This window comes from Calliopsis andreniformis, chromosome 10, assembly GCF_051401765.1.
Source record: "Calliopsis andreniformis isolate RMS-2024a chromosome 10, iyCalAndr_principal, whole genome shotgun sequence".
Lineage (NCBI taxonomy): Eukaryota > Metazoa > Arthropoda > Insecta > Hymenoptera > Andrenidae > Calliopsis > Calliopsis andreniformis.
The window spans coordinates 14,703,697-14,726,304 of record NC_135071.1 but is presented as its reverse complement, the minus strand read 5'-3'; the positions used below and the strand labels follow the sequence as shown (position 1 = coordinate 14,726,304).

Here is a 22,608-nt window from a genome sequence, read left to right as displayed (position 1 = left end):
TTTTTACACCTTTCACGGAAGTAACCAAAGTTACATAAAACGTTAAACGAAAGATAGTTTTTCGATTATATCAGCAGGTGATGATACAACCGTTTTACGCTGTGTTGCAGCTTCTTATCTCGTTCGACTGTTAGCAATCACAGCTACACGTAACTTGAATATTCGCTGCATGAAAATACAGTAATCAAAGATTAAATAAAGTAACCATTTTAATTGCATAAGAATACACAAGTGACACACATATCTTTATTTACTTTTTTCTGTGAATCTTAAAAAAACAAACGAGTATTTGAAATTTCATTTTGAATTCAATTTTCGAATGACTAATGTATAATTTTTATTTATAATAACTGTGATAGAAAAAAGTGTTGAACAAAAGGATAAACAAACAGCAGTCTAATAGAACTTTAATTTACAGCAAGAAGATTCTTGAGGCGCTGAATCGGACATAAAATGTAATTTCATATCTTTCACATATCTTCTCCACCTTATCGAAGATACATAGTACATAGAAGTACATAGAAATATCGATATTGATATCACATGTGCGATTTACTGGATATCGTTAGTCTATTGCTAGAATCGTTTGAGTCTACAGTAAAATAGTGAAAACATCGATTATATGAAAATATGTTCGCGTTTTCATCCTCGTTTGTCGTAAGAATCTGTCAGATATAATTGTTAAACATTCTTCAACATAGATTCATGACGAATATAAAACTAAGAGACGATTACACGTAAATATTGCGTGCCATTTGTTTCTTTTTTTCGAACATGGGCGCGGTTTATCGTTATCACCATGCAGATAACGAACACATTAGGATATTTTTCGTGCCGATTGCAGGAATTCTGTTTTCTTGAGCGAATCCATGACTCGCCAGTAGTAAAGGAATAACTGCTATCTAAGAACGCAGAGGCACTAGGAATATTCAGAAGAGAAGACTTTCATTCATGATCATTGATCTATAATTATAATTGAAGATGAAATTCATCAAATCATTACTATTTGTGATTTTTCTGTATCCCGAATGGGATAAGTCAGAAGCTGTGGATACGAAAATCTTAAAATTATGCAATTCTCAAACTTCCTGTGAAAATTGCCTAGAAGTCAGCTCCTTGTGTGCCTGGTGTAGCGATTGGGTAAATTTCTTCAGACTTTATTCCTTTTATTACCGACAAGTACTGTGTTACAGGACGAGAAAACTTTAAGACTGACTAGCTAGACTAATTTTGACTTTTTATTCTCGTCTGTTTTCACGGGTACTCTCAGTCCTACTCGAATTCGACGCACGAAAAGGCCCGATGCAACGACCCAGAGAAATTGAAAATATTCGGGTGTCCTCGCGAGAAAATTCACACAGTTTCGCCTCCATCGATAGACTTGTTGAAAAATGTCAACTTTCAAGACATGAAAGAAACGGACCGCATACCTGTACAATTAAAGCCACAGAAAATCAAGGTAAAAGTTGGACCGCGGTTGAAGGTAGTGATGACGCTCCAATATCGACCAGCGAAGTATGTTTCTGCATTTTAAGAATGTAGCCATTCCTTCGGTACCAGAATCGATTTTTCTCTATAAAACATGTACTACGATATACTCTAGAAATTACCCATTGGACTTGTACTACCTGATGGACATGACATGGTCGATGAAGGATGACAAAGAGACTCTGGTTAAACTAGGATATAACATGTCGAGCAAGTTCAGTATGTTCACAAGCAATTATCGCCTGGGCTTCGGCACTTATGCAGACAAGCCTGTAATGCCCTTCTTGTTCCCTGGCCACGAGGATAACCCCTGTAAAAGCCAGCATGCTGTTTGCTCGCCAGTTTACTGTTTTCGACATCATCTGAAACTGACCAACGACATTCAACATTTCATTACAGAGGCATATATCAGTTACTTTTCAGCTATGTCTTCGCTGGAGCAACCAGGAACATCTTGTGCCTTTTGCCATTGACAACAAACATCAATTTATAGAAACATTCTGTTCAGACTGAAGCAACACAATCTAAAGAACATTTTGGAGTTTTGTTTAAGTCTCAAAGCAACCTAAAACAAAATTCCTGGTAACAGAAACAGGATGAAGCCTGGAGAAACGTTCCTCGTTGTTGCGTCAGTGGAGACATAGCTTCAGAAAACAGAGCTAGAGAGATCTGAATAACTATTTCTTGTAGGTGAATCGTAGCTCCGTCACTGGGAACCTGGACAATCTAGAAGGAGGATTGGACGGGGTTGTCCAGGCGGTTGTTTGCCCAGAGATCGGTTGGGATCGCAACGCGCGAAAGATTATACTAATGGCTACTGATGGATCTTTACACTTTGCTGGAGATGGGAAGGTATTGCGAGATAATGTTTGATGTATGCTACTAGGACGTGTCATGATCCAAATCTGCGTCGTTACTTTCATTAGCTAGGCGGTGCGGTGAAACGCCAGGACTTCAAATGTCACCTCAACGAGCAGGGTGAATATACCCTCTCCAAAGAGTATGATTATCCCTCCCTAGCAGAAATATTTAAGTTACTCAAGGAGAACAAAGTTAATATAATATTCGCCGTGACGGAGGATCGGCGTTCCGAATACGAGCAGATCTCCGAACTTCTGGAGGAGAAAGCTAGAGTAGCAACGCTGAGCAAAGACAGTTCAAATATACTGGAAATCATTGAGAAAGCTTACCACGAGATCACCAAGAAGGTGGTGTTACGTGACAATTCCTCCAGTCCTCTTCGTTTGGAGTACTTTTCTAGCTGCGGAAAGAATGGCCCCAAATTGGCCACGTCGGAATGCGATGGTATAGAAGAGGGCCAGGTGTACGACTTCGAGCTTGTCCTTTCCTTTGAAGAATATCCTAGGAACCAAAGCCTATGGGTACCTAGAAATTGTTTCTAATTTAGATTTTATTGTAGTTTGAGGATAACTGTTCTAAAAATAATCGATGTTCACCAGAAACAAACGATTGTGATCGAGGACGCCTTGGCTTCTAAAGCATCTGAAACTATAATCGAAGTGGAGTTCCTGCATGGTTGTGATTGTAAAGACACTGAGAGTCTCTATTGCAAGCATGGAACGAATGACTGTGGCTTGTGTAGTTGTGATTTTGGCTGGTCTGGTGAGTATAACATAGATCAAACTGTACTAAAATATTCCTTATGTTTTGATAGAAGCGTTAGATTCCACTCTTAATCCAGACCTGTGATCCGCTATTCATTATTAAAGAAAATGTGTTCATAGGAAAATACTGTGACTGCAACGAGCGCTTACTGACAGAGAACCAGCTCCAATGCATTGCTCCAAACGCTACGAGTATTTGCTCCAATAAGGGTGAATGCATCTGCGGAAGTTGCATCTGTGATGAAGGATACAATGGTCAATTCTGCGAGTGTTCTGCTTGCGATAAGGTGACAACGTGCAGTTCTAGAAATTCTACCCTAAAAAAATGTACGAAATCTGCTTCTCGGTTTTCAGATTGATGGAATAGAATGTGCAAACAGGGGTGTTTGTACATGTGGCGTTTGCCACTGCTTAGAAGACTGGAAAGGGAAGGCGTGTCAATGCCCATCGACAGATGAACTCTGCATCGTGCCAGGAAGCCAAGAAGTATGCGCGGGTCATGGGTACTGCGACTGTGGAGAATGTCGGTTAGCATCTCTTGTATATGATGGAATTTTGTGAAATTTCAATGGATACCAGTGATTCTTGTCGTCAGATGCAACGTCACTGCAGAGGATGGCTCCTATTATCGAGGGACCTACTGCGAGTCGTCCATTAGTACAAAGGGTCGTGACCTCTGCGTCCTCTATAACTCTTGTGTCAACGCTACTTTCCTGAACTCCCAGAAAATCGACCAATTTTGTCGGATGAATATCACTGTTTATAGGAGTGAAATAGTGGAGTCTGTAGACCCAGGTACTATTTGAGCAATGTTGTAACAGAAAAGTGGAACATAAATTAAAAATTCATTTCACTCTTCAAATTATTTCAAAGTGCATTTAAATTTCGATATTTTGTACATTTCTATATATTATATAAACTCTCTACTGTTTTCAATCTAAAAATTTCTCATAAATGCATAAAAGACTGCATTCTAGTTTAATTATGTATTAATTTATTTTTGCAGGAAACGAACATTTCTGCCTCGTAAAGACAACGATCGGTAGGGAAACTTGTAACATACCGTACATATACGAGTTTCAGAAAGACAATAATGTTATATTAAAGATCGGAAAGATGGTAAGGCATAAATGTTTTTAAACCAGTTATCATAATTTCTTTTTTGTCATGGAAATTAATATAATATTTCTAGACTTGCCCTACTCCTGTACATCTAGGAACGATTCCAGGCATAATTTTCGCTGCAATATTAGCTGTCGGACTTTTAAGTTTACTAATTTGGAAGTAGGTACTTTTTGTCTAAGTGAATAGTAATCTATTCGACGTAGATATTAATCACGTTATTATATCCATAGGTGTTGGACTCGTGAAAAGGATAAAAGAGAATGTGCTAAATTTGAGCTAGAACAAAAGAAAACAGTGTACAGTCAAAAATCTAATCCTCTGTACAAGCCTCCTGTAACCAAATTCAGGGTTCCATCCACGTACAAAGAGGATTGATTCAGTATTTTAATTTTAAATTATAAATATTGAATCGAAAATTCTATTTTAAATCTTAAATATCATTTTTCGTTTCATTGGATTCATCAATTATCGATTCATTCTGGCCCAGCGATTCAGTAGAATGAGCATGGCTTTGGTCAGACAACTCATTCCAAAAGTGGTTCCCACGAGAAAATAAGATCCCCTACAATTACAATTTCCATTATTTTATATTCTCTAACTAAGAAAATTAATTAAAGTATTTGGTTTTCTGCTATTACGTTTTCTGTCATATTTTCGACAATCCACGTAAATCCAAGAGGTTCTCTAAAGATAATATCTGTTAATGGCTTGTTATCAAGCCAGATGGCTTCAATAGAGGATCCATCCGGAAATGTGTACGTCCCTCGGCCATTCATTCCGTTCGAATCCACTTTGCCTCGATACTGTGAGTCATTATTATACCTTTAACAATTGTTTTTATTGATTTAATTATACCTTATTGTACAAAATTCCAAAGCCAAATAAAGCCAAAATTAAATACCGGATGTGAATGTCGCTGCCGCCGAAAGTATCGTCATCCCATTCCCCATCGTACACGTCGAAATTATCAGTAGTGTATACTCCTCTACCTACACAAAATATACAGGATTTCATTGAATTTTTATTTTCAGAAGATAAAAAAAAATATACGTTAATAATCTATCATAAAAACGTCTTTTATTACAAAATTTGTAACCTTGCTTGACTAATAAATTTTGACCATAGTGAAGTTTATAGCCTCCATTATAAATGTCCTCATTCTCAAATGTAAATTTTGCGTCACCATATTTAAAACTCTGCTCCCCCATTCTGAGGGCGCTCTTTTTTGAAATTTTGTTCGCAACTCGTTTCTTCATCTCGAATCAAAATAAGTATCCAATTAAGTTAATGATTAAGAATTCAATTTTTAAGATTCTTTTCCCATTGATGATATATAGTCATCGAAAGTATAGAATAGTAGTAGCATGAAAATTGATTGATATAATATGAACCTAGGAATGCAATCACGCAGTGGGGAGTTTATAAACTAAACTGATATAATTAAAACGTACGAAGTTTAAATATTTTTTTAAATTTCCAAATCTCAAATTTTTAAATATTTGATTACGTAGAGGAATATTTTGAAAGTTCCTTCAAATTTCTACGTAGGAACTTTGTAAATTTCTTTCTTCGCGTCGGTTAAAAGTTTAAAACTCGAATGCAAATTTATCTTTAATTTATCTCAAATTTAACTTTACCGACTGCAGTGATTAAGCTGCACGTATTTCCCAAAATCACCGTCAGCAAACGCAGAGGGCGTAATAAAGCCGATTACATTTCGCGATATCGATAATGCAGATCATGTGACACAAAGTCCCATAAAATGCTAGGTCTGATCCACCTCTATCTCTCGTTGGTGGTATACGCAAGACAGGCTAGTCACCGCTAGCAAATCACAGTAGCTCTTCTGCTCTATCAATGACGCTGTTGGTTGTAAGCCAAAGAACTTTGACATAAACCATATCGATTCCACAGAGAAGAGAGATTAATTCCTACATTTATTCGTATCCTTTTTCTACTTCCAGCGATTCGTGACCCCATGCGCCCGATGATTCCCTCCTTTTGAGAACCACCTTTAAACCTGATGCCACGTGACCTTGCGAACGACCTCTAATACGGTGTTCACATCGTTTGTTCCTGGCCGTGTTTCACGATAACCCTCTTGTATATCATTGACACTCTCGTGGACGTCGTCGTCCGAGGTGTTGGAATCGAGCGTTTATTTGTAACGTCGAGTTTCCATCGACTTGCTACTAGAAATCGGTAGTAAAGGATCCACGAATCGTCCGAGATATGATACGAACGACGGCGAGTCTACGTAATGAATTGGCACGAGCGATACTACGAAACTCCGTACGGACGAACACCGTAAGGTCCATGGTCATACGGTGTCTTCACAGAAAACATCTGCAGAGGTATTTGCTCCTTTATCGCAACCGCGCGTAATCGTTTCATTCAACTCGCTTTCGTATCTTCGCTTTTGGCTTTAGTCGTAATTCATCGTTAAGGTTACTTCTTACACCAAGCAATTTCCATCCCTATTTCTATAGCCAAGATAAGTTTTTTCACACACTTCTGCAATAGGAAGGTAACATTTTTGTTGAGTTTCTCTCCTGACTTGTAACTCTTCGGTGGCATTAGTACTGTACGTGTCAAAAGGTTGACCTTCCAGAAGTTTTTGTTATCATTCAGCTCTTTTTTGCGATGCCTAACTTGTATGTAGTTGTTACAAAAGTAATTGTTATAGTTGAAACACTTATTAAGAGATTTACGATTGATGTTTACATGGAAGGTGACATTTGAAAATTAACTTCACCTTTGTCTTTTAATTCTTGACGTTTTTTAGAGTAAAACAGTGCTTTCTTGCTTGGTATTCAGGATTCAGGTTAACAGTAGTTTACGCCTTACGGTGGCTCCATGGAAGCAGCAATGGAGATTTTATGCAGATTATCCAGACCATGTCAAAGTACAGCTACCAGCATTGTCTCCTACCATGGAAACAGGCACTATTGTCTCTTGGCAGAAAAAGGAAGGTAAGAGGTATAATATATTCAATATATATATTCTGAATGGTCATTGATAACAACTTGCACTTTCTGTACTTTTGTCTAGGTGATAAATTAAACGAGGGTGACTTATTGGCTGAGATAGAAACAGATAAAGCAACAATGGGTTTTGAAACTCCAGAGGAAGGTTTTCTAGCAAAAATTTTAGTGCCATCAGGGACAAAGAATGTTCCCATTGGCAAACTTGTTTGTATAATTGTTACCGACGAGAGTAGTGTAGCTGCTTTCAAAGAATTTAAAGATGATTCATCTGCAGATGCTGCAGCTCCTTCAGCCCCACCTCCTGCTGCAGCACCAGCTGCTCCTATGCCATCTACCCCTCCCCCATCTCCTACAACACCACCAGCACCAGCAGCAAAATCACTTCCTAGTTCAGGAGCGTCTGGAGATAGAATTTATGCTAGTCCGTTAGCTAAGAAACTAGCAATTGAGAAAGGCCTTAGCTTAGAGGTAACTTTCAAGCTATTCAGAATTCTTTTCATTCCTTAAATCTGTTTCATTTCAATTGATTCACTTATTTTGTTTGAAAGGGTCTAAAAGGTTCAGGATTATTTGGATCTATCAAATCTAAAGACTTGGCAGGAGCGTCAGCTGCTACTGCTCAACCTGGAGCACCAGCGGTAGCAGGCGCACCAGGAGGAATAGATATTCCTGTATCCAATATTCGCGCAGTAATCGCGAAGCGTCTGTCAGAAAGCAAGCAGTCAATCCCACACTATTATTTATCGATAGATGTAAAAATGGATGCAGCGCTGGAAATGCGAGAGCAATTTAACAAAATGTTAGAAAAGGAAAAAGTAAAACTTAGTGTAAATGATATTATTATCAAAGGAATGGCAATGGCTTGCAAAAAGGTGCCTGAGGGTAACAGTGCTTGGTTGGGTGATGTCATTAGGCAGTAAGTTATTCTCATACTATTGCTACTGTACACAGAATACTCCAAAATAATGTGGACGTAACCTTTTCATATCACAAAAGTTTTGGAACACCCTGTACATAGTAGTATACTATTTTGCATATGTACAGCATTTTGCATCATCGTTTCTTCTTTTAGATACAACAATGTTGATGTAAGCGTAGCCGTAAGTACGGACAGTGGTCTAATTACACCTATAGTTTTTGGTGCAGACACAAAGGGTATAGTTCAAATTAGCAAAGACGTGAAAGCGTTAGCTGCGAAAGCAAGGGAAGGAAAGTTACAGCCTCATGAATTCCAAGGTGGAACTATCACTGTATCGAATTTAGGAATGTTCGGCATTAAAAACTTCGCTGCAATTATAAATCCACCACAGTCCATAATCTTAGCTATAGGTACAACTGAAGCTAGGCTAATACCAGCCAAGAACGAACAAGGGTAAGTACTAATATCTTTTAATGGCAAATATGTTTCTTCTAATTTTCCAATCGATTTTTACAGATACACAACTGCCCAATATATGTCTGTCACTGCCAGTTGCGATCACCGTACCGTAGACGGTGCAGTGGGTGCACAGTGGTTAGCTGCCTTCAAAAACTACATGGAGAACCCAACAACTATGCTATTGTAGTAAGTTCAATCGTTGAAATGTTGAATATTGTAGCCCAAGAAGAGACAAATTACATGGAGAAACATTGTTTTGTTCAGGTACGAAAGATGAAGATGAGTGTCCTGTAAATTTGTGTATAGTACGATATTAAATTGTATTACTTTACGCATTTTCAAGTCATCGATTTTTCATAGATCCGAATTTTATGCGACATATTTTATTTCTTCTACCCAAATCAATACGCCCGTGCATCAAAATCAACAAATCTACTGTTACCAGAACGTTGAGCTTCTTCCTATATTAGCAATTTTATAAACGTGGTTTTTTCAATAACTCTAAAGTAGGGGATTAAATAGTAAGTTACGAAGGAAGAGAGAAATGCTAATTATTGTTTCATTTCACCGCTTTCAATTTATTTGAAAGACCACCAGTCTCCCCATAGCAATAGAATGGTCACGTGTAAATATATGTATTTATGGAATAATGAAATAATATGGCCATCGTGTATTGCGACAAAGAATGATGAGTTAGGGGAACATATTTAAAAAAAATGTGTCAAAATGTTTATAGTAAATTAATAATATACATATTAATATGTATATCATATTTAATAAATTCTAACTATTACATGTTCAACAGAATTTTTATTTTTGATCTTGTATTATACATAAACAAGTGTGTGAAAATCTATTTACACTAATCCTATAAAGAGTTTTCATTAAGTGACTATTTCAAATAGTTACTATAATAAAATTGATTATATAAATAATATAAATAATTAAAGTCATCAATAAAGTACTAAAGCGCCCTCTAGGAGGGAAATACATATGTCACAAATGTGTTTACGGTGTTTGCAAGCAAACAGCAAAGTGCAAAGTGTAAATAATTAACATAAAATAACTCATCATGCCGATTTTGGACAAACGTAAAGGAGATGATATTCTGGCGTTGGTTCCTGCTTCCAAAAGGACCAAAAATGAAGTAGTCTTCAGTAGCAGAGAAAAAGCAGTCGTACAAAATGTAAGGTTAACCTTAGTTCAACTAACCTTAATTGTTAAATAAATATTCTATCGAGGTGTTTTATTGTTGTGTAGGGACCGCCGAGAACATCTTCGTTGTTTGCGCCAATTATGTTACTTGAGGGACATCAAGGAGATATATTTTCCCTTGAGTTTCATCCTGAGGGTCAATACCTTGCTTCCACAGGATTCGACAGACAAATTTGTATGTCATCAATAAGCTAACACTTCTGTAAAATTGTGTAATCCTACGCTTATGATATGATAATTGTGGTTTATGTGAAATTTGCAGTTATTTGGAATGTTTATGGAGAATGTGAAAATATTTCTGTGATGACTGGACACAGTGGAGCAATCATGGAATTACATTTTAGCCCAGACGGCAACCATTTATACACTGCTAGTACTGACATGACATTAGGTTTATGGGACATAGTTGCTGGAACTAGGATTAAAAAATTAAAAGGACATACCTCTTTTGTTAACTCTGTTTCGGGTGCACGAAGAGGGCTAACACAACTCTGTTCAGGGAGTGATGACAGCACGATACGTGTTTGGGATCCTAGGAAAAGAGGACAGTGCTACACATTAAACAATACATATCAGGTATTGTAGGTGACTGTACAGGCAACTGTTCAGTTTGCAAGCATAAAATCCTTGTTTTCTAAGCTTCTTTTTTATTTCAGGTCACAGCTGTAACATTTAATGATACAGCAGAACAAGTGATAAGCGGCGGAATAGATAATGACATAAAAGTGTGGGATTTAAGAAAGAATTCTATTCTTTATAAACTTAAGGGACACTCTGACACTATTACAGGATTAAGTCTAAGTCCAGATGGTTCTTATATTCTTTCTAATGCTATGGATAACACATTAAGAATTTGGGATGTAAGGCCATTCGCTCCTTACGAGCGTTGCGTTAAAATTCTTTCTGGCCATCAACATAATTTCGAAAAAGTGAGTTATAGAATTTTCAAAACTAAAGCAAAGTACTAGTTTAACTTTACTTACGTTATTTAAATAATTTTTGTACAGAATCTTCTAAGGTGTGCATGGTCACCAGATGGCAGTAAAGTATCAGCAGGATCATCAGACAGATTCCATTACATTTGGGATACTACGAGTCGTAGGATATTGTACAAACTACCTGGTCACAATGGTTCTGTCAATGATATTGATTTCCATCCAAAGGAGCCAATTGGTAATCTACGATTAATTAGAATTATTATATTACTTAATTTAGATATAAGTATAAAAACATATTTTTTTCTTCTAGTTTGCTCCGGATCCAGTGACAAACAAATATACTTAGGAGAAATTGAAGTTCAGCAATAAAATAACTATGGTTTGAACAATTTTTTATTTAAGGACGTGTACAAAAATAAAATAGATCAAAGACCTGTCGGACATTTTATAAAAGTTATCTATCCTCATTTATATGTTTATTAATGTATTATAGAAATTAAACAAGAAGTATCTATCTTTTAAAAAGTTATTCGAAACTAATGCTCCTATTTTGGAGTGTTCGACATTTTTCAGGCATATTTACCGACTAAGCTGATTCCCAACAGCTTTCTAAACACTTCTTTACCATCCCAGTCTCTTCAGAACTCAAACTTTTGGCGGCCCATATTTCCATACTCATCAACACTTTTCTTTCTCAAACTTATTAAGAGGATACATCAACAAACTATAGGATTATTATCAATTTCCACCCACGGTAACACTCAGAATTTGTAATAGCAATTAATTTCACAAAGATATTAAAAACATGAATAAATAATCGTTTCGAGAGCACATAAAAAATTTTTACTCTTATTTTTCTTTTCGTCTTCACGCAGAATAATAACGAGTAAAAAGTTCTCACAGAAGGACATCGCGAGCGCACCATATTGGGAAGTATGGCAGGGGGCCAACGAGATGACGAGACCACAAAATAGAGGGAAGAATCCCGTCGATACGGGCTGTCTGTGATCAACAAGGCGTCTCTTGACGCTTAATATTTCAAACAATTTGCAGATTGTATCGTCATGGTCATGTTAAACGATTTGAAGTATCGTGTTCGCGCTTGCAGACGACATAACTAATTTCATGGATTTTAGATCAAGATACGCTCCACTATTAACACCGCCTCACCACCCACATCGACTATGCAAGAGATAGAATGATGCTGCATACCAGACAGCTTTGTTATATAAACTTTTCTATTATTTGACTCTTAACTGCCACTCAGTTTCCGTATAAATCACGTCTCTCGTTCTTTTTCACCTTTAAACAATTTATTTTCAGAAGTCGCTAGACATCATCCAACACGAAATCCATAATTCTCTCATCGAATTTATTCGATATTAAAATCGCCAAAGCTACGAGTGCCCTCATTAAGATTTGTTTCAATCTCGAGTCCCCAATATTTTCTGAAATAAACTTCACTAACGCCGCATAGTTGGCTGACAGAGGTGCAGAAAATTTTTGTATAATCTCAAGAATAAACCTGCCAGACGCTAATTGACTAGTGAAAACGTCAGTGGCAACATTATTAAGGAAATTCATTCTCCGAAGACGAGGTTTCGCGTCGCTGGATCGGCAGAGGCGGCATCCGCATGCCACTCTAAGTAGTCTGCTTCCGAGCTGGCAAAGCCTTGCCAAGGGAGCGTTGGTTTTCAGAACTTGGCACAGAGGCGTAATTGCTTTGCACGACCGAAACACCGTTGTCACTTCTGGATAGAAGCAGTGAAGGGAGGGGACATCACCTACGGCGGCGGCGACGACCACCACGATGATGATCGTGATGATCGTCGTGATGATCATCGTGATGCGTTGGCACCGAAAATATTTCTAACGAGACAAATTTACGTACAACGTACCCGTTGGCCCCAGACGGCCAGGAACGGGAATCGATTGAATGAAAACGGGACGGATATAAACACTCTGTGATCACAGCGGGCTTGCAAAATGAAATTCTTGTATAAACCAACCAGGGCGTGATCGATTGCCTCCCATTATTTATAGGAGAAATAGAAACGCGATGAATTATTTTACGAGATCGAAAACTACTTGTATAAATGTTTATGGATCTGTACGTTGTTTATTTTGTAGTATCCTGCACTATTATTATTGTTGTTGGAAGACAAAATGACCGAGGTCACATATTTTTGTTTTCGAGATATTGGCGTTAGAAGTTTTCAATTTTAATACTGTCTTGTGGATTTGTGGCTTTTGGATCCTTTATTTTTAGGTGAAAAACCCGAATTTTTTGAAAATATGGCATAGGTCATCTTCCTTTACAATGACAGATTTATTCGAATTATTGTGTCAGTTTCTTTAAGGAGATTAAAACTTTGGAAAGTTGGAAATTCAAAATTCTGAGGATCTGAAAATCTGAATATCTGAAGACTTTTTGAACTTTAAAATTTTCAAATTTTGGAACTTTAACACTGTGAAGCTTTACTGGTTTGTAATTTTGAAATTCTAAAAATTCAAGATTTTGAAATTTTGAAACTTTGAAAATTCAAAATTTTGAAACTTTGAAAATTCAAAATTTTGAAATTTTGAAAATTTCAAATTTTGAAAATTCAAAATTTTGAGAATCTAAAAAACTGAATGTTAAAAATATTCAAAATTTCAGTAGCACATCATTTTAATCTTCTGATGAAGCAAACATGAATCATCAACGCATCGATGCACAAATGTTAAAAATATATTCCGCGCTCTATAAGTCGTCGTTGATACCAAATCACAAAATTAAAATGAGTAAAATCATAAAAGCAAGCATTATACAGGAAATACGAAGACATAACTTTGAGGAATCCAATCCATCAAAATGGGAACTTTTCTCTGTGAATTGTGAACAAAAAGAATAGATCAATCTGAAGAATTCTTCGTTGCAGAAACTGAAAGAATAAATGACATGCAGAATTCCTCAGAACAAAGGGGTGAATAAATATTACTTGTCTCCTAGTTTTATCATCACAATCGTGCAGACGTAATTTATTACTGCACGACGTTGTACAACAGAATAATATCTACGTACTATAATAATGTACGTGTACTAATATATATAAATAGCGGGCATTTATGCAAATCCTATTTTCATAAGTACAACCAGAGAAATAGAACCTCATCAAAGACGTGTTTCATCTTCCAAATACTACAAAGTATAAAATATTTACAGTGGCGTAGCTAGGGATCAATGGGCCCTTATGCAGAAATTTTCTGGGCCTCTCTTCCTTCATTATTTTCTTTATATTATTTAAGCACATTATTTACCTGTTATGATTTCTATACAGAAAAATTACTAGTTAACAAGGAAGCCACTGACGTACAGAGAAAGAAATAAAGCAAAAGACTCGCGTCTATTTCTTATTTCAAAAATAGTTGTATTAGGAATATGAAAAATACTCTATGAGAATAAAATAATAGAAAGGATAATAGGAATAAAGAATGATAGGAAGGACAAAAGAATGTAATACACAATATCTAGTTTATGAATGTAGAATGTACATGGATCAGTAGGTCCCCTGCTGTCCTTGGACTCTTCTGCACTGCGCACAACTGTCCCCCCACAGCTACGCCACTGCGTATTTAGCTTTCTATATTTTGCATATTTTTGCACATTGAAATTTCTCATAAATGCATAAAATTCCGCAATCTAGTGACGATCTTCGGATCCTCAAGCCCCCGACCTATTTTCACCCCGCCGTCTGGAAAACGCGCGGAACCGCTGATGAATCGTTCTCAAAGAGCCCGAGGACTCGTTATATTTTTACCGACAAAACTGCAGGCCAGGTAGAACGAAGTGTTGTAATAGTTTACTGCAACGCGTTGGCGGAGCAGATCTAAGAACGGCACGGTGTCCGAAAATTGCGCGTAGATCGTTGTTATCGCGCGGAAATTATAATCATTTGCGTGAAAGATAGATTTATAGATCAACGCTGACTAATCGCCGTTTGGAGATCCTCGCATTAATGAATTCGTCATCGTCGAACGTCAAAAATGTCCTGCTTGCCAACACAAATACAGCCACAGTTTTTTGATCTATCTGCTTTATGAATGAACGCGTTGCATTCCTAATTTTGGACTCACGTGTGGCTGAAATTAAATCAAGGATAAGGTGTAACGAAACATAAAAATAGAACTTTATTATTATTCATGTCTTCTAATAGAGAGAATGAAACGCTAAAAAATATAGAATTATTAAAATATATCTTAGGGAACAAAAGATTAGACCTTCAAGGCTACTTTATATCACAAAACTTGGAAAATTTAATTTCACAAATCTGTAAGATAGAATCTGTAAGATTAGAGGCAAGCTGATTCGCTGTTAAAAAATAGTGACACAATATTGGCTCTTTCGTGCCACCTTGTTCGAAAACTAAGCCCTTGAATGTTCCTAAGAGTGATTCTACAAAAACGCGGCACATTGTGGGATGTATTGAACGATGTACATTCACACTTCTGTGATGTAACTTAAGCGTGGAAGGGTGCAACCGGTCATTAAAGTCTCAATGCGATCTTGTATGATTTAACGCCGACCTTCCCGCGGTGGACTCACTTATAACATATTTCATTTTTCGTCGGGCCGCTCTATTTTCGCGCCCACCGATTTTCTAGCTGGTTTACCAGACGTGGAGGATGTCTTTATACCGGGACGGAAAAGCCGCGGCACTTCAGGTATCCGTCGTCCGCCGTGCGAGAGAACCGTCATCATGGTAAGAGTCGCGAAGGCGTCGAGATCTCGCGAGCACCTCGTACCTCGAGCTCGGAGCGACACTCCCTCGATCTTCCCCAAGTCCTTCGAATTCCACGAAAGTTTGCCCAGTGATTCTGATTTACGATTTAAAGTGAACGAGATATCGAGGAAGACTCGAAGAGCTGAAGAGGACAATTCGACTTTTATCGAGTCCTCAGAGAAATGTCTGTGATACAAACTGGATTAATCGTTTGCAGGAGGAAGATGAGCAGAAGATGGCTGTTATGCGAAAGGCATTCCAGATGTTCGACACGACGAAGAGCGGCTTCATCGATACCCTGAAGATCTCGACGATATTGAACACGATGGGACAGTTGTTCGATGACGCGGAGCTGAACGCTCTGATCGAGGAGAACGATCCTGAAGGGAACGGAAAAGTGAATTTCGATGGCTTCTGTAGGATCGCTGGTCGATTCCTGGAGGAAGAGGATGCTGAGGCTATGCAAGAGGAACTGAAGGAAGCTTTCCGTTTGTATGATCGTGAAGGGAATGGGTACATCACGACGGCTACGTTGAAAGAGATTCTTGCTGCTCTGGATGACAAGCTCACTAGTGCTGATCTTGATGGTATAATAGCTGAGATTGATACTGATGGATCGGGAACTGTTGACTTTGATGGTGTGTATCAGACTGTTTTAATAGTACTAGCTTTTTAAAGTTTTTTTTTTAGGGTGGGAATTATAGCGTATTTTTGAGTTTGAGATTTTTCGGAGTGCAGTGTCTTACACAGTTTTTATATTTCTTTTAGAATTCATGGAGATGATGACAGGAGAATAATTAAAAATGTTGAGGCAACTGACGAAAAACGATCTACAAAGGAAGCACTATTTCAATATTGTTATTAATTCTAGCTGATTTAAAGTAATTTGTTTAATAAAACGATGACTTGAAGTTCTTTATCTTCAATTATCAAGATCTCCTTTGGCTATCTAAGAATTATTTAACCGAAACCCATAATTCAACATACTGAGCAAGGAAGGGTGCAGGATGTGAATACAGAAGACAGTTTTTATAATAAACATTTGCTTCTTAAAGCAATTTATTCATTATAAATGCTATGCGTCGAACAATCTTTTTTTTTTACTTTGCATTAACATTGCAACATTTTGCATACGGCTTCGAACGATGCCGCGCGTGACTCGCCATAGGAACGTTTACTGGGTAATGTCGTTGGTGGGTTGACCCTCGTGGAAGACAAGGACGTCCCTCACGAAGATGTTGGGAACGCTGAGGGCGCCTGGGGTGAGGGGTCTGTCCAGGGGGAAGCCGAGGGGTTTGCCATCAAGGGAGATGGCACCGCCGATGATTTGTGGGACCGTTTGGTTCTCCAAATACTCGCTGACAGATGGGTCTTGAACTGTCTGTGATTGGGCGAAGATGCCTTGGAAACCACCAGCGTGCAGTTGGCCTTCGGCGATGTTGCTGCTCATGCTCAGAGATCTGCCAGCAGGAGCGCTGTAGCCCTGAGGTGCTTCCCATGGTTGAGTAGCAATGACTCCTTGAGCTCCTCCCATACCGTATGAGGCTCTAATAGGCATGTTGTTTGTCCATGATTGCTGTGATCCTTGGCCAGTTTGAATACCCTGAATTGAACCGTGGCTAGTAATTGAGGAGAGTCCTTGGGAGGCACCCTGAATGCCGAGACCCTGTTGTGTCCTGCTTGGGTTCGTGATTTCTTGAATTCCATGGCCAGCCTGGTGTATGCCTTGGACACCTTGTAGACCTTGTACTCCTTGCAGACCCTGCTGTACTCCTTGAAGAACCTGTTGAGCTCCTTGTTGAACTCCTTGAAGACCCTGTTGAGTTCCTTGTTGAACTCCTTGAAGACCCTGTTGAGCTCCTTGTTGAATTCCTTGAAGACCCTGTTGAATTCCTTGTTGAATTCCTTGGAGACCCTGTTGAACTCCTTGTTGTGCTCCTTGTGGTACTCCCTGTTGAATTGTCTGTTGTACTCCTGGTTGAACTCCTTGGAGACCTTGGATGCTTTGTGGTACTCCCTGTTGCATTGTCTGTTGTACTCCTGGTTGAACTCCTTGGAGACCTTGGATGTCTTGTTGTACACCCTGAAGACCTTGTTGTTGCATACCCTGTTGGCCCTGCATTCCCTGTTGCGGCAACTGGTGAATCGATTGCCATTTCATTGCAATGACTGGCACGCGTTGTTCTTGCTGTTGTTGACCTTGGGTCATCTGAATGGGTTGGATTTGCAGTCCCTGTAATTCACGTTGCTGTTGGGCTTGCAGAATTCGTGTTTGCAGTGGTTGAATCTGTTGTCCTTGGAGAAGACCAGCGATTCCTTGAATGGTCCAGGTCATATCTTGTCCCTGACCAACTGGGTTCTGAATTTGCGTGTGCGGGTATTGTCCGTGGTACTTGGTGTAGACTTTAGCATAGTGGTTCCTCACAGCTGCAAAGAATAAATGACGTATACGGTCATTGGCCATACGTAATGAACGTTTATGCCTCAGCGGTGATAGAGCACCTTCGATTTGTTGTTGCGTAGAAGCCAAGTTTTCGGGAGCAACTTCCACAGTCTGTTGGATTCCGAGTCCTTGAGGCTGGCTTTGTTGTTGCTGTTTCAGCTGTTGGTATTGCTCGGGAGAGACAATCTGGTGCTGTTGACTGCGGTAAGACAAGTTTTGTTCTGGGATCACTGGTCCAGAGGGTACGGTCAGGGGTCCTGGTCCGGTGATCACGACGAGCAACTGAAGTGGGAGACCTTGTGGTTGACCTTTAGGAAGAGCCAATCTAGCGGGGAAGCTAAAGATCTGCTGTGGCTATAAAGAAACAGTTTCATTATGACTCTGATCTCATTTCTAAGGGCTTGAATTAGACAATTCAGTTACCTGAGTAACGAAGAACGGTTCCTGGGATCGGATAGCACCATTGACACCTTGTTGAATTTGTTGAATGGATGGCCAGTCGTGGCTCTGTCCTGCAGCTTGCAGGGAGCTCCTAATAATGACGTTCTGGCCTGGCTGGACTGTAAAGAGAACAAACAGAAAATTACAAAATGTTCCTAGATACCTCACGTTTCAAAGACGCGTTTATACTTACGATTGTGCATGAATTGGTCAAGTTCGACGAAGAGGTGATTGTTTTCAGAAATGCTGATGGGTTTGCCCTGGTAATCGTGTTTCGGTCCAAGGAATACACGGACAACTGCGTTTGGTACTTGCTGTTCGCTCTGTACGATGACCTGGTATTGGAAGGGTTTGTGGTCCAACCTCTTCAAATGAGCCTTGACCTGTTGCTGAATTATCTGCTGTTGTTGCCACTGCTGCTGCTGCTGTGGTTGCTGTTGTTGCCATTGTTGCTGAAGCAGTTGCTGTTGCTGTTGCTGCGGTTGCTGCTGTTGTGGCTGTTGCTGCTGTTGTGGCTGTTGCTGCTGTGGCTGTTGCTGCTGTGGCTGCTGCTGTTGCTGTGGTTGCTGTTGTTGCTGCGGTTGCTGTTGTTGTTGTTGTTGCCATGGTTGCTGTTGTTGCTGCTGCTGTTGCCAACGTTGCCACTGTTGCTGTTGTTGCTGTTGTTGCTGGCCTTGGCCGATCTGAGGAACGACAGCATCAAGGTCGAGGTGGAAATCGTTGAAGAGTGTGACAAGCTGGCTGATGTCGACGCCCTGAATGGTAACACCAGGGAGGATAAGGTCGTTCCATTGGTAAGCGGGTAAGGATTGCTGGTATCTCTGGTACAGGTTCATGATTTTCTTGTAGAGTTGGTAGAAGGCTGGATCCCGAACTGCAGTCGAGTCGAGCTCAAGAGTCGATGGAGAGAAGTCCCAAATGTTCTGAACTTCGGGAGCGTTGCCAAGAAGCTGCCGGGCTGCAGCCTGGAGACTTCCATAGTATCTATTTGGAAATTGGAAAGTAGATTAATAAGCCTTAGAAAAATTGGTAAGTAAGTTTTATGTTTTATGGATAAAAGCTAACCTGGGGTTAACGCTCTTTCCGGTTCCTTCGATCAGATCACCAAGAATGTTGACGCCTTGTGGTTGGTACAGAGAAAGGAACATGCCTTGTGGAGTGATAACGAGGCCAGAGTCGATAGCATCCATTAATCTTTTCTCCAAAGTGCGGACGTGTTGAACGAGTTTCTTTCGCAGCGGCTGTTGCTGGAGCTGAAGGTTCTCGGGGCGGCCTGGTAATTCAAGTCCGTTCAGATTGCGGAGATGTGGCTGGTACGGGGCATTCACGTTGTTGAAGTCGATGTTCTGGATAGGGCCAAGTCCGTTCGAAAGACGGTTGAGTTCGTAGCGAGCCAAAAGTTGCTGGTGGAGGTACAAGTATTTGGATCCATGTCCGGTAACATCCTGTTGCTGTTGCTGTTGCTGTCCCAATTGCTGTTGTTGCAAGTATTTTCCAACGAGCTGCTGCTGGTATTGTTGCTGCGTCAAAGGCTGTTGTTGATGTTGCTGTTGCTGTTCCTCTTGCTGTTTGAACGCATAATAATTCGTCGTATTAATTTCGATTTACTTTTACAATGAATCATTGTTTTAATATTATTGTACTACTTACTGAGTCTTCAAGCATTCCAGTAAGGCTCAGGTAGGCATAGTAGTTAGAAAGGCCAATATCTTGAGTGAAGTAAGAAAGCTGCTGTTCATCTTGAGCCAAGAGAGCAGAGTAGTTGGCAGGGATCTCAATATTTTGAATGCCCTTCTGGATTGCCTGAATGGAGGCATCCTGAGCTTCCTGGATAATTCTAGCATCCAAATGGCACTGAGGCAAGATTTCATAAATTGGTGGGAGGATAATACCTTGGGTGTCTTGGCGAGTCAAGATTGCAGCAATCAAAGCCTATTGGTTGAACAAAATCAAATTTAGTACAATAGAAATTTTCAATAAACCAATGTATTATTGAGTATGCTTTCTTGCAATTGATGATAAGTAAGTATAAATATATAAGAACTTGCATATTTGCAATGTAAGATATTGAATACTGTCTTAATCAAATGTAAAAGAGCATACTTGTGAAATTTCTTAATATTATTATACCTTGACAAACTGGACTTCATTGACATGCTGACGAGCCCATACAGCAGTCTTCAGGAAAGTTGGGTAGTCCTTTGCACCAGTTAAGATCCTGTGCAAGAGGGAAACTTCCTTGCGCAGCTGGCTAACACTGTTACTGTAGGCTGTGCCTTTCGGCTGAACTAAACCAGCTCTCACAGCACCAGCATAGTATTTCACAACGATCGGGTTGTTAAAAAGATGAGCATTGTTCTCAATGTCAAAGGAATTGCCTAAGTTCTGAAGCTGCTGGTTTGGAATATCCTGTGTGATCTTCTGCAGAAGCTGGATAACATCTTGTTGTTTGTTAAGGAGTTCTTGGTCAGCTGAAATGAATAAATTATTTCATTTAACTACTAAGAAACAATATTGTAATAGTCAAATTTCTATTAATCCCTCTGAGCACTTTAAATTATTGCAGCAAGAATACAAAGAACCAAGCTTGATTTGTTCAAATTCAAAGTTCAAATTACTAAATATTAAATGGCAATACTCTTATACTGTGCACCACTTGCATTATATAGTGAATCTTCAGGTTTTAAGAGAATAGTACAGTGAGAAATGACTTGAATAGCAAGACAATAAAAGAACAGTTCTTATAATATTTCTTTTACAAGTTGAAATTTGTTTCAGAATTCTGAAGACAGAAGTGCAAACTTACCAGCTTGTTTGCTGCTGCCACAGGCTCCTAGAGCGACGAGAGCCAACAGGACTATTAAGCACCTCATTGTGATCCAATGATGCGATGCGATGCTGAACGTTTCTTCATGCAGTCTTTTATACCCAAATCCTATCGAGTCAGGCGGGCTATCGGCGACCTGGCGACCTACCTCCCTCAAGATTTCGCAGTCTACCCGCGATATCCCTTGCTATTTCGAATGTATTCGACGCATTCAATCGAAGGTTAAACAATGAGATGCATAAACAATAGATCATTCATCAAGACGCTAAATCAAAGAGTCGTTGGCCCTTATACTGCCACATTCTCCTAAACATTTCTGAAGCATTTCACCCCTTCTGTTATCATCTCATTTTTATTTATGTCAATTTTTGGGTATATTATAATATAAATTTTAGTATATTGATAGACTATAAAGCAGCGTCTTTGTTACAAAGGAAAGATTCAGATCGAAAATACTGATAGGCTGTATAATCATCCTGTACTTTCAAATTATTTGAATTTTAGTCAGGAAAAGATTTGAAATGAATAATCAGATTAATTTATTTTGAACATTGTATTTTATACGATGCGATATGTTCTGTACCTAATAATTTCAGGTGTCTAATAAGTGGAGGTGCATACATTTATTCTATGCGTGATAAACATAAGGATTGTAGAGGTTCGTGGATTTAATAAATTGTATTAATTAGATATAGTAGATTTATTTCCTAAAATTTGCCAAGCTCTACAATATGTCGCAATTTTGAACATTTTTACTACAGCTGCAAAGCAACAAAAGTTGAGGGTCATCAATGTCTTCACGCGCGGGATAATGCGGTTTGATAGTCTACTTGAACTCGCAGGTGACTATATGTGCAAAGGTTATCGCTTTGTTTACCTCGCAAGCGGTCCGACTGTATTTTTATATTCCTGGGGGGTATAATAAAAGCGCAATTCGGAATCTTATCTACTTATTACTTTTCCAAAACAATAAATAAGTCAGGAGACACGAAGAATCCGATAGCAAGAATGTTTCTTTCTCCCTATCGAAAACAAATGATATTTACATGAATATGCACTGATTAGCATGCATTATTAAATTTCTAATCATTTCCAATTTTCTGCCATTTAAGAAATCATATACAAGATCTAACGTTCTCTAATTAACGCGCAGAATTTTCAGCTGACTCTATGCAATAAATCTAACACAGTTTCAATGCAGTTAGATAATACAAACTTTCAAATTATTTTCTATAACATGTAAATTCTTTTTGAAATTTCGTCATGCAGTCATATAAACATGGTTGCAAAAATAAATAATCTATAAATACGATAATGTATATACAGAAGCAGAAATATTCTTTTCATTTGAGATAATGTCATTCCTAATCAATAGCAA

General features: G+C 38.8%; 6 protein-coding genes across 9 annotated transcripts; 4 read left to right on the top strand and 2 right to left on the bottom strand.

Moving 5' to 3' along the window:
• Window positions 1-799: 799 nt before the first annotated feature.
• On the top strand, window positions 800-4,613 carry LOC143185099 (integrin beta-nu). Its single transcript, XM_076387835.1, has 13 exons — window positions 800-883; window positions 982-1,140; window positions 1,271-1,515; window positions 1,604-1,889; window positions 2,179-2,340; window positions 2,415-2,870; window positions 2,949-3,111; window positions 3,234-3,400; window positions 3,468-3,640; window positions 3,709-3,908; window positions 4,120-4,232; window positions 4,306-4,397; window positions 4,469-4,613. The coding sequence occupies exons 1-13, from the start codon at window positions 800-802 to the stop codon at window positions 4,611-4,613; spliced, it is 2,445 nt and encodes an 814-aa protein (XP_076243950.1).
• LOC143184428 (uncharacterized) lies at window positions 4,601-5,968 on the bottom strand. The gene is made up of 4 exons (XM_076386645.1): window positions 5,876-5,968; window positions 5,140-5,227; window positions 4,877-5,060; window positions 4,601-4,800 (listed from the first exon to the last, which is right to left on the bottom strand). Exons 3-4 carry the CDS (start codon window positions 5,012-5,014, stop codon window positions 4,669-4,671), a joined length of 270 nt encoding a protein of 89 aa, XP_076242760.1. The 5' UTR covers window positions 5,015-5,060; window positions 5,140-5,227; window positions 5,876-5,968; the 3' UTR covers window positions 4,601-4,668.
• A 39-nt stretch (window positions 5,969-6,007) lies between these two features.
• Muc (dihydrolipoamide S-acetyltransferase muc) lies at window positions 6,008-9,318 on the top strand. Of its 4 annotated transcripts, none has more exons than XR_013002770.1 (8): window positions 6,008-6,110; window positions 6,203-6,592; window positions 7,056-7,210; window positions 7,290-7,693; window positions 7,774-8,141; window positions 8,298-8,597; window positions 8,661-8,867; window positions 8,964-9,318. XR_013002770.1 is itself a non-coding variant. In XM_076386641.1 (8 exons), coding segments are annotated over exons 2-8 (1,479 nt in total). In that variant the 5' UTR covers window positions 6,008-6,110; window positions 6,203-6,470; the 3' UTR covers window positions 8,869-8,940. The 4 variants fall into 4 exon arrangements, 3 of the variants coding, with proteins under 3 accessions (XP_076242756.1, XP_076242758.1, XP_076242757.1); XM_076386641.1 differs by lacking the exon at window positions 8,964-9,318 and adding an exon at window positions 8,868-8,940 and having other exon boundaries at window positions 8,661-8,789; XM_076386643.1 differs by lacking the exon at window positions 8,964-9,318 and having other exon boundaries at window positions 8,661-8,940.
• A 214-nt stretch (window positions 9,319-9,532) lies between these two features.
• Window positions 9,533-11,303, top strand: LOC143184427 (U5 small nuclear ribonucleoprotein 40 kDa protein). The gene is made up of 6 exons (XM_076386644.1): window positions 9,533-9,789; window positions 9,864-9,993; window positions 10,081-10,394; window positions 10,475-10,747; window positions 10,826-10,991; window positions 11,067-11,303. Exons 1-6 carry the CDS (start codon window positions 9,676-9,678, stop codon window positions 11,123-11,125), a joined length of 1,056 nt encoding a protein of 351 aa, XP_076242759.1. The 5' UTR covers window positions 9,533-9,675; the 3' UTR covers window positions 11,126-11,303.
• Window positions 11,304-15,371: 4,068 nt separating this feature from the next.
• Window positions 15,372-16,430, top strand: Tpnc25d (Troponin C at 25D). The gene is made up of 3 exons (XM_076388200.1): window positions 15,372-15,498; window positions 15,737-16,157; window positions 16,288-16,430. The coding sequence occupies exons 1-3, from the start codon at window positions 15,496-15,498 to the stop codon at window positions 16,314-16,316; spliced, it is 453 nt and encodes a 150-aa protein (XP_076244315.1). The 5' UTR covers window positions 15,372-15,495; the 3' UTR covers window positions 16,317-16,430.
• An 82-nt stretch (window positions 16,431-16,512) lies between these two features.
• Hex110 (hexamerin 110) lies at window positions 16,513-21,345 on the bottom strand. The gene is made up of 8 exons (XM_076388199.1): window positions 21,210-21,345; window positions 20,534-20,874; window positions 20,054-20,335; window positions 19,469-19,968; window positions 18,597-19,387; window positions 18,386-18,522; window positions 18,022-18,316; window positions 16,513-17,946 (listed from the first exon to the last, which is right to left on the bottom strand). Exons 1-8 carry the CDS (start codon window positions 21,274-21,276, stop codon window positions 16,694-16,696), a joined length of 3,666 nt encoding a protein of 1,221 aa, XP_076244314.1. The 5' UTR covers window positions 21,277-21,345; the 3' UTR covers window positions 16,513-16,693.
• Window positions 21,346-22,608: the final 1,263 nt, after the last annotated feature.

Coding starts and splice junctions, on each gene's coding strand:
- LOC143184428 (XM_076386645.1), bottom strand. CDS start 5,014: ATGAATGGCCGAGGGACGTACACATTTCCGGATGGATCCTCTATTGAA. Junction 4,801..4,876: donor TCGAAAATATGACAGAAAAC/GTAATAGCAGAA, acceptor TTGTAATTGTAG/GGGATCTTATTTTCTCGTGG.
- LOC143185099 (XM_076387835.1), top strand. CDS start 800: ATGCAGATAACGAACACATTAGGATATTTTTCGTGCCGATTGCAGGAA. Junction 1,141..1,270: donor GTGCCTGGTGTAGCGATTGG/GTAAATTTCTTC, acceptor GGGTACTCTCAG/TCCTACTCGAATTCGACGCA. Junction 2,341..2,414: donor ACTTTGCTGGAGATGGGAAG/GTATTGCGAGAT, acceptor TACTTTCATTAG/CTAGGCGGTGCGGTGAAACG.
- Tpnc25d (XM_076388200.1), top strand. Junction 16,158..16,287: donor GGGAACTGTTGACTTTGATG/GTGTGTATCAGA, acceptor TATTTCTTTTAG/AATTCATGGAGATGATGACA.
- Muc (XM_076386641.1), top strand. CDS start 6,471: ATGATACGAACGACGGCGAGTCTACGTAATGAATTGGCACGAGCGATA. Junction 7,211..7,289: donor CTCTTGGCAGAAAAAGGAAG/GTAAGAGGTATA, acceptor ACTTTTGTCTAG/GTGATAAATTAAACGAGGGT. Junction 8,598..8,660: donor CCAGCCAAGAACGAACAAGG/GTAAGTACTAAT, acceptor CGATTTTTACAG/ATACACAACTGCCCAATATA.
- LOC143184427 (XM_076386644.1), top strand. CDS start 9,676: ATGCCGATTTTGGACAAACGTAAAGGAGATGATATTCTGGCGTTGGTT. Junction 10,748..10,825: donor ATCAACATAATTTCGAAAAA/GTGAGTTATAGA, acceptor ATTTTTGTACAG/AATCTTCTAAGGTGTGCATG. Junction 10,992..11,066: donor CCATCCAAAGGAGCCAATTG/GTAATCTACGAT, acceptor TTTTTCTTCTAG/TTTGCTCCGGATCCAGTGAC.
- Hex110 (XM_076388199.1), bottom strand. CDS start 21,276: ATGAGGTGCTTAATAGTCCTGTTGGCTCTCGTCGCTCTAGGAGCCTGT. Junction 19,969..20,053: donor CTGGAATGCTTGAAGACTCA/GTAAGTAGTACA, acceptor GCGTTCAAACAG/CAAGAGGAACAGCAACAGCA. Junction 17,947..18,021: donor TACGCAACAACAAATCGAAG/GTGCTCTATCAC, acceptor TATTCTTTGCAG/CTGTGAGGAACCACTATGCT.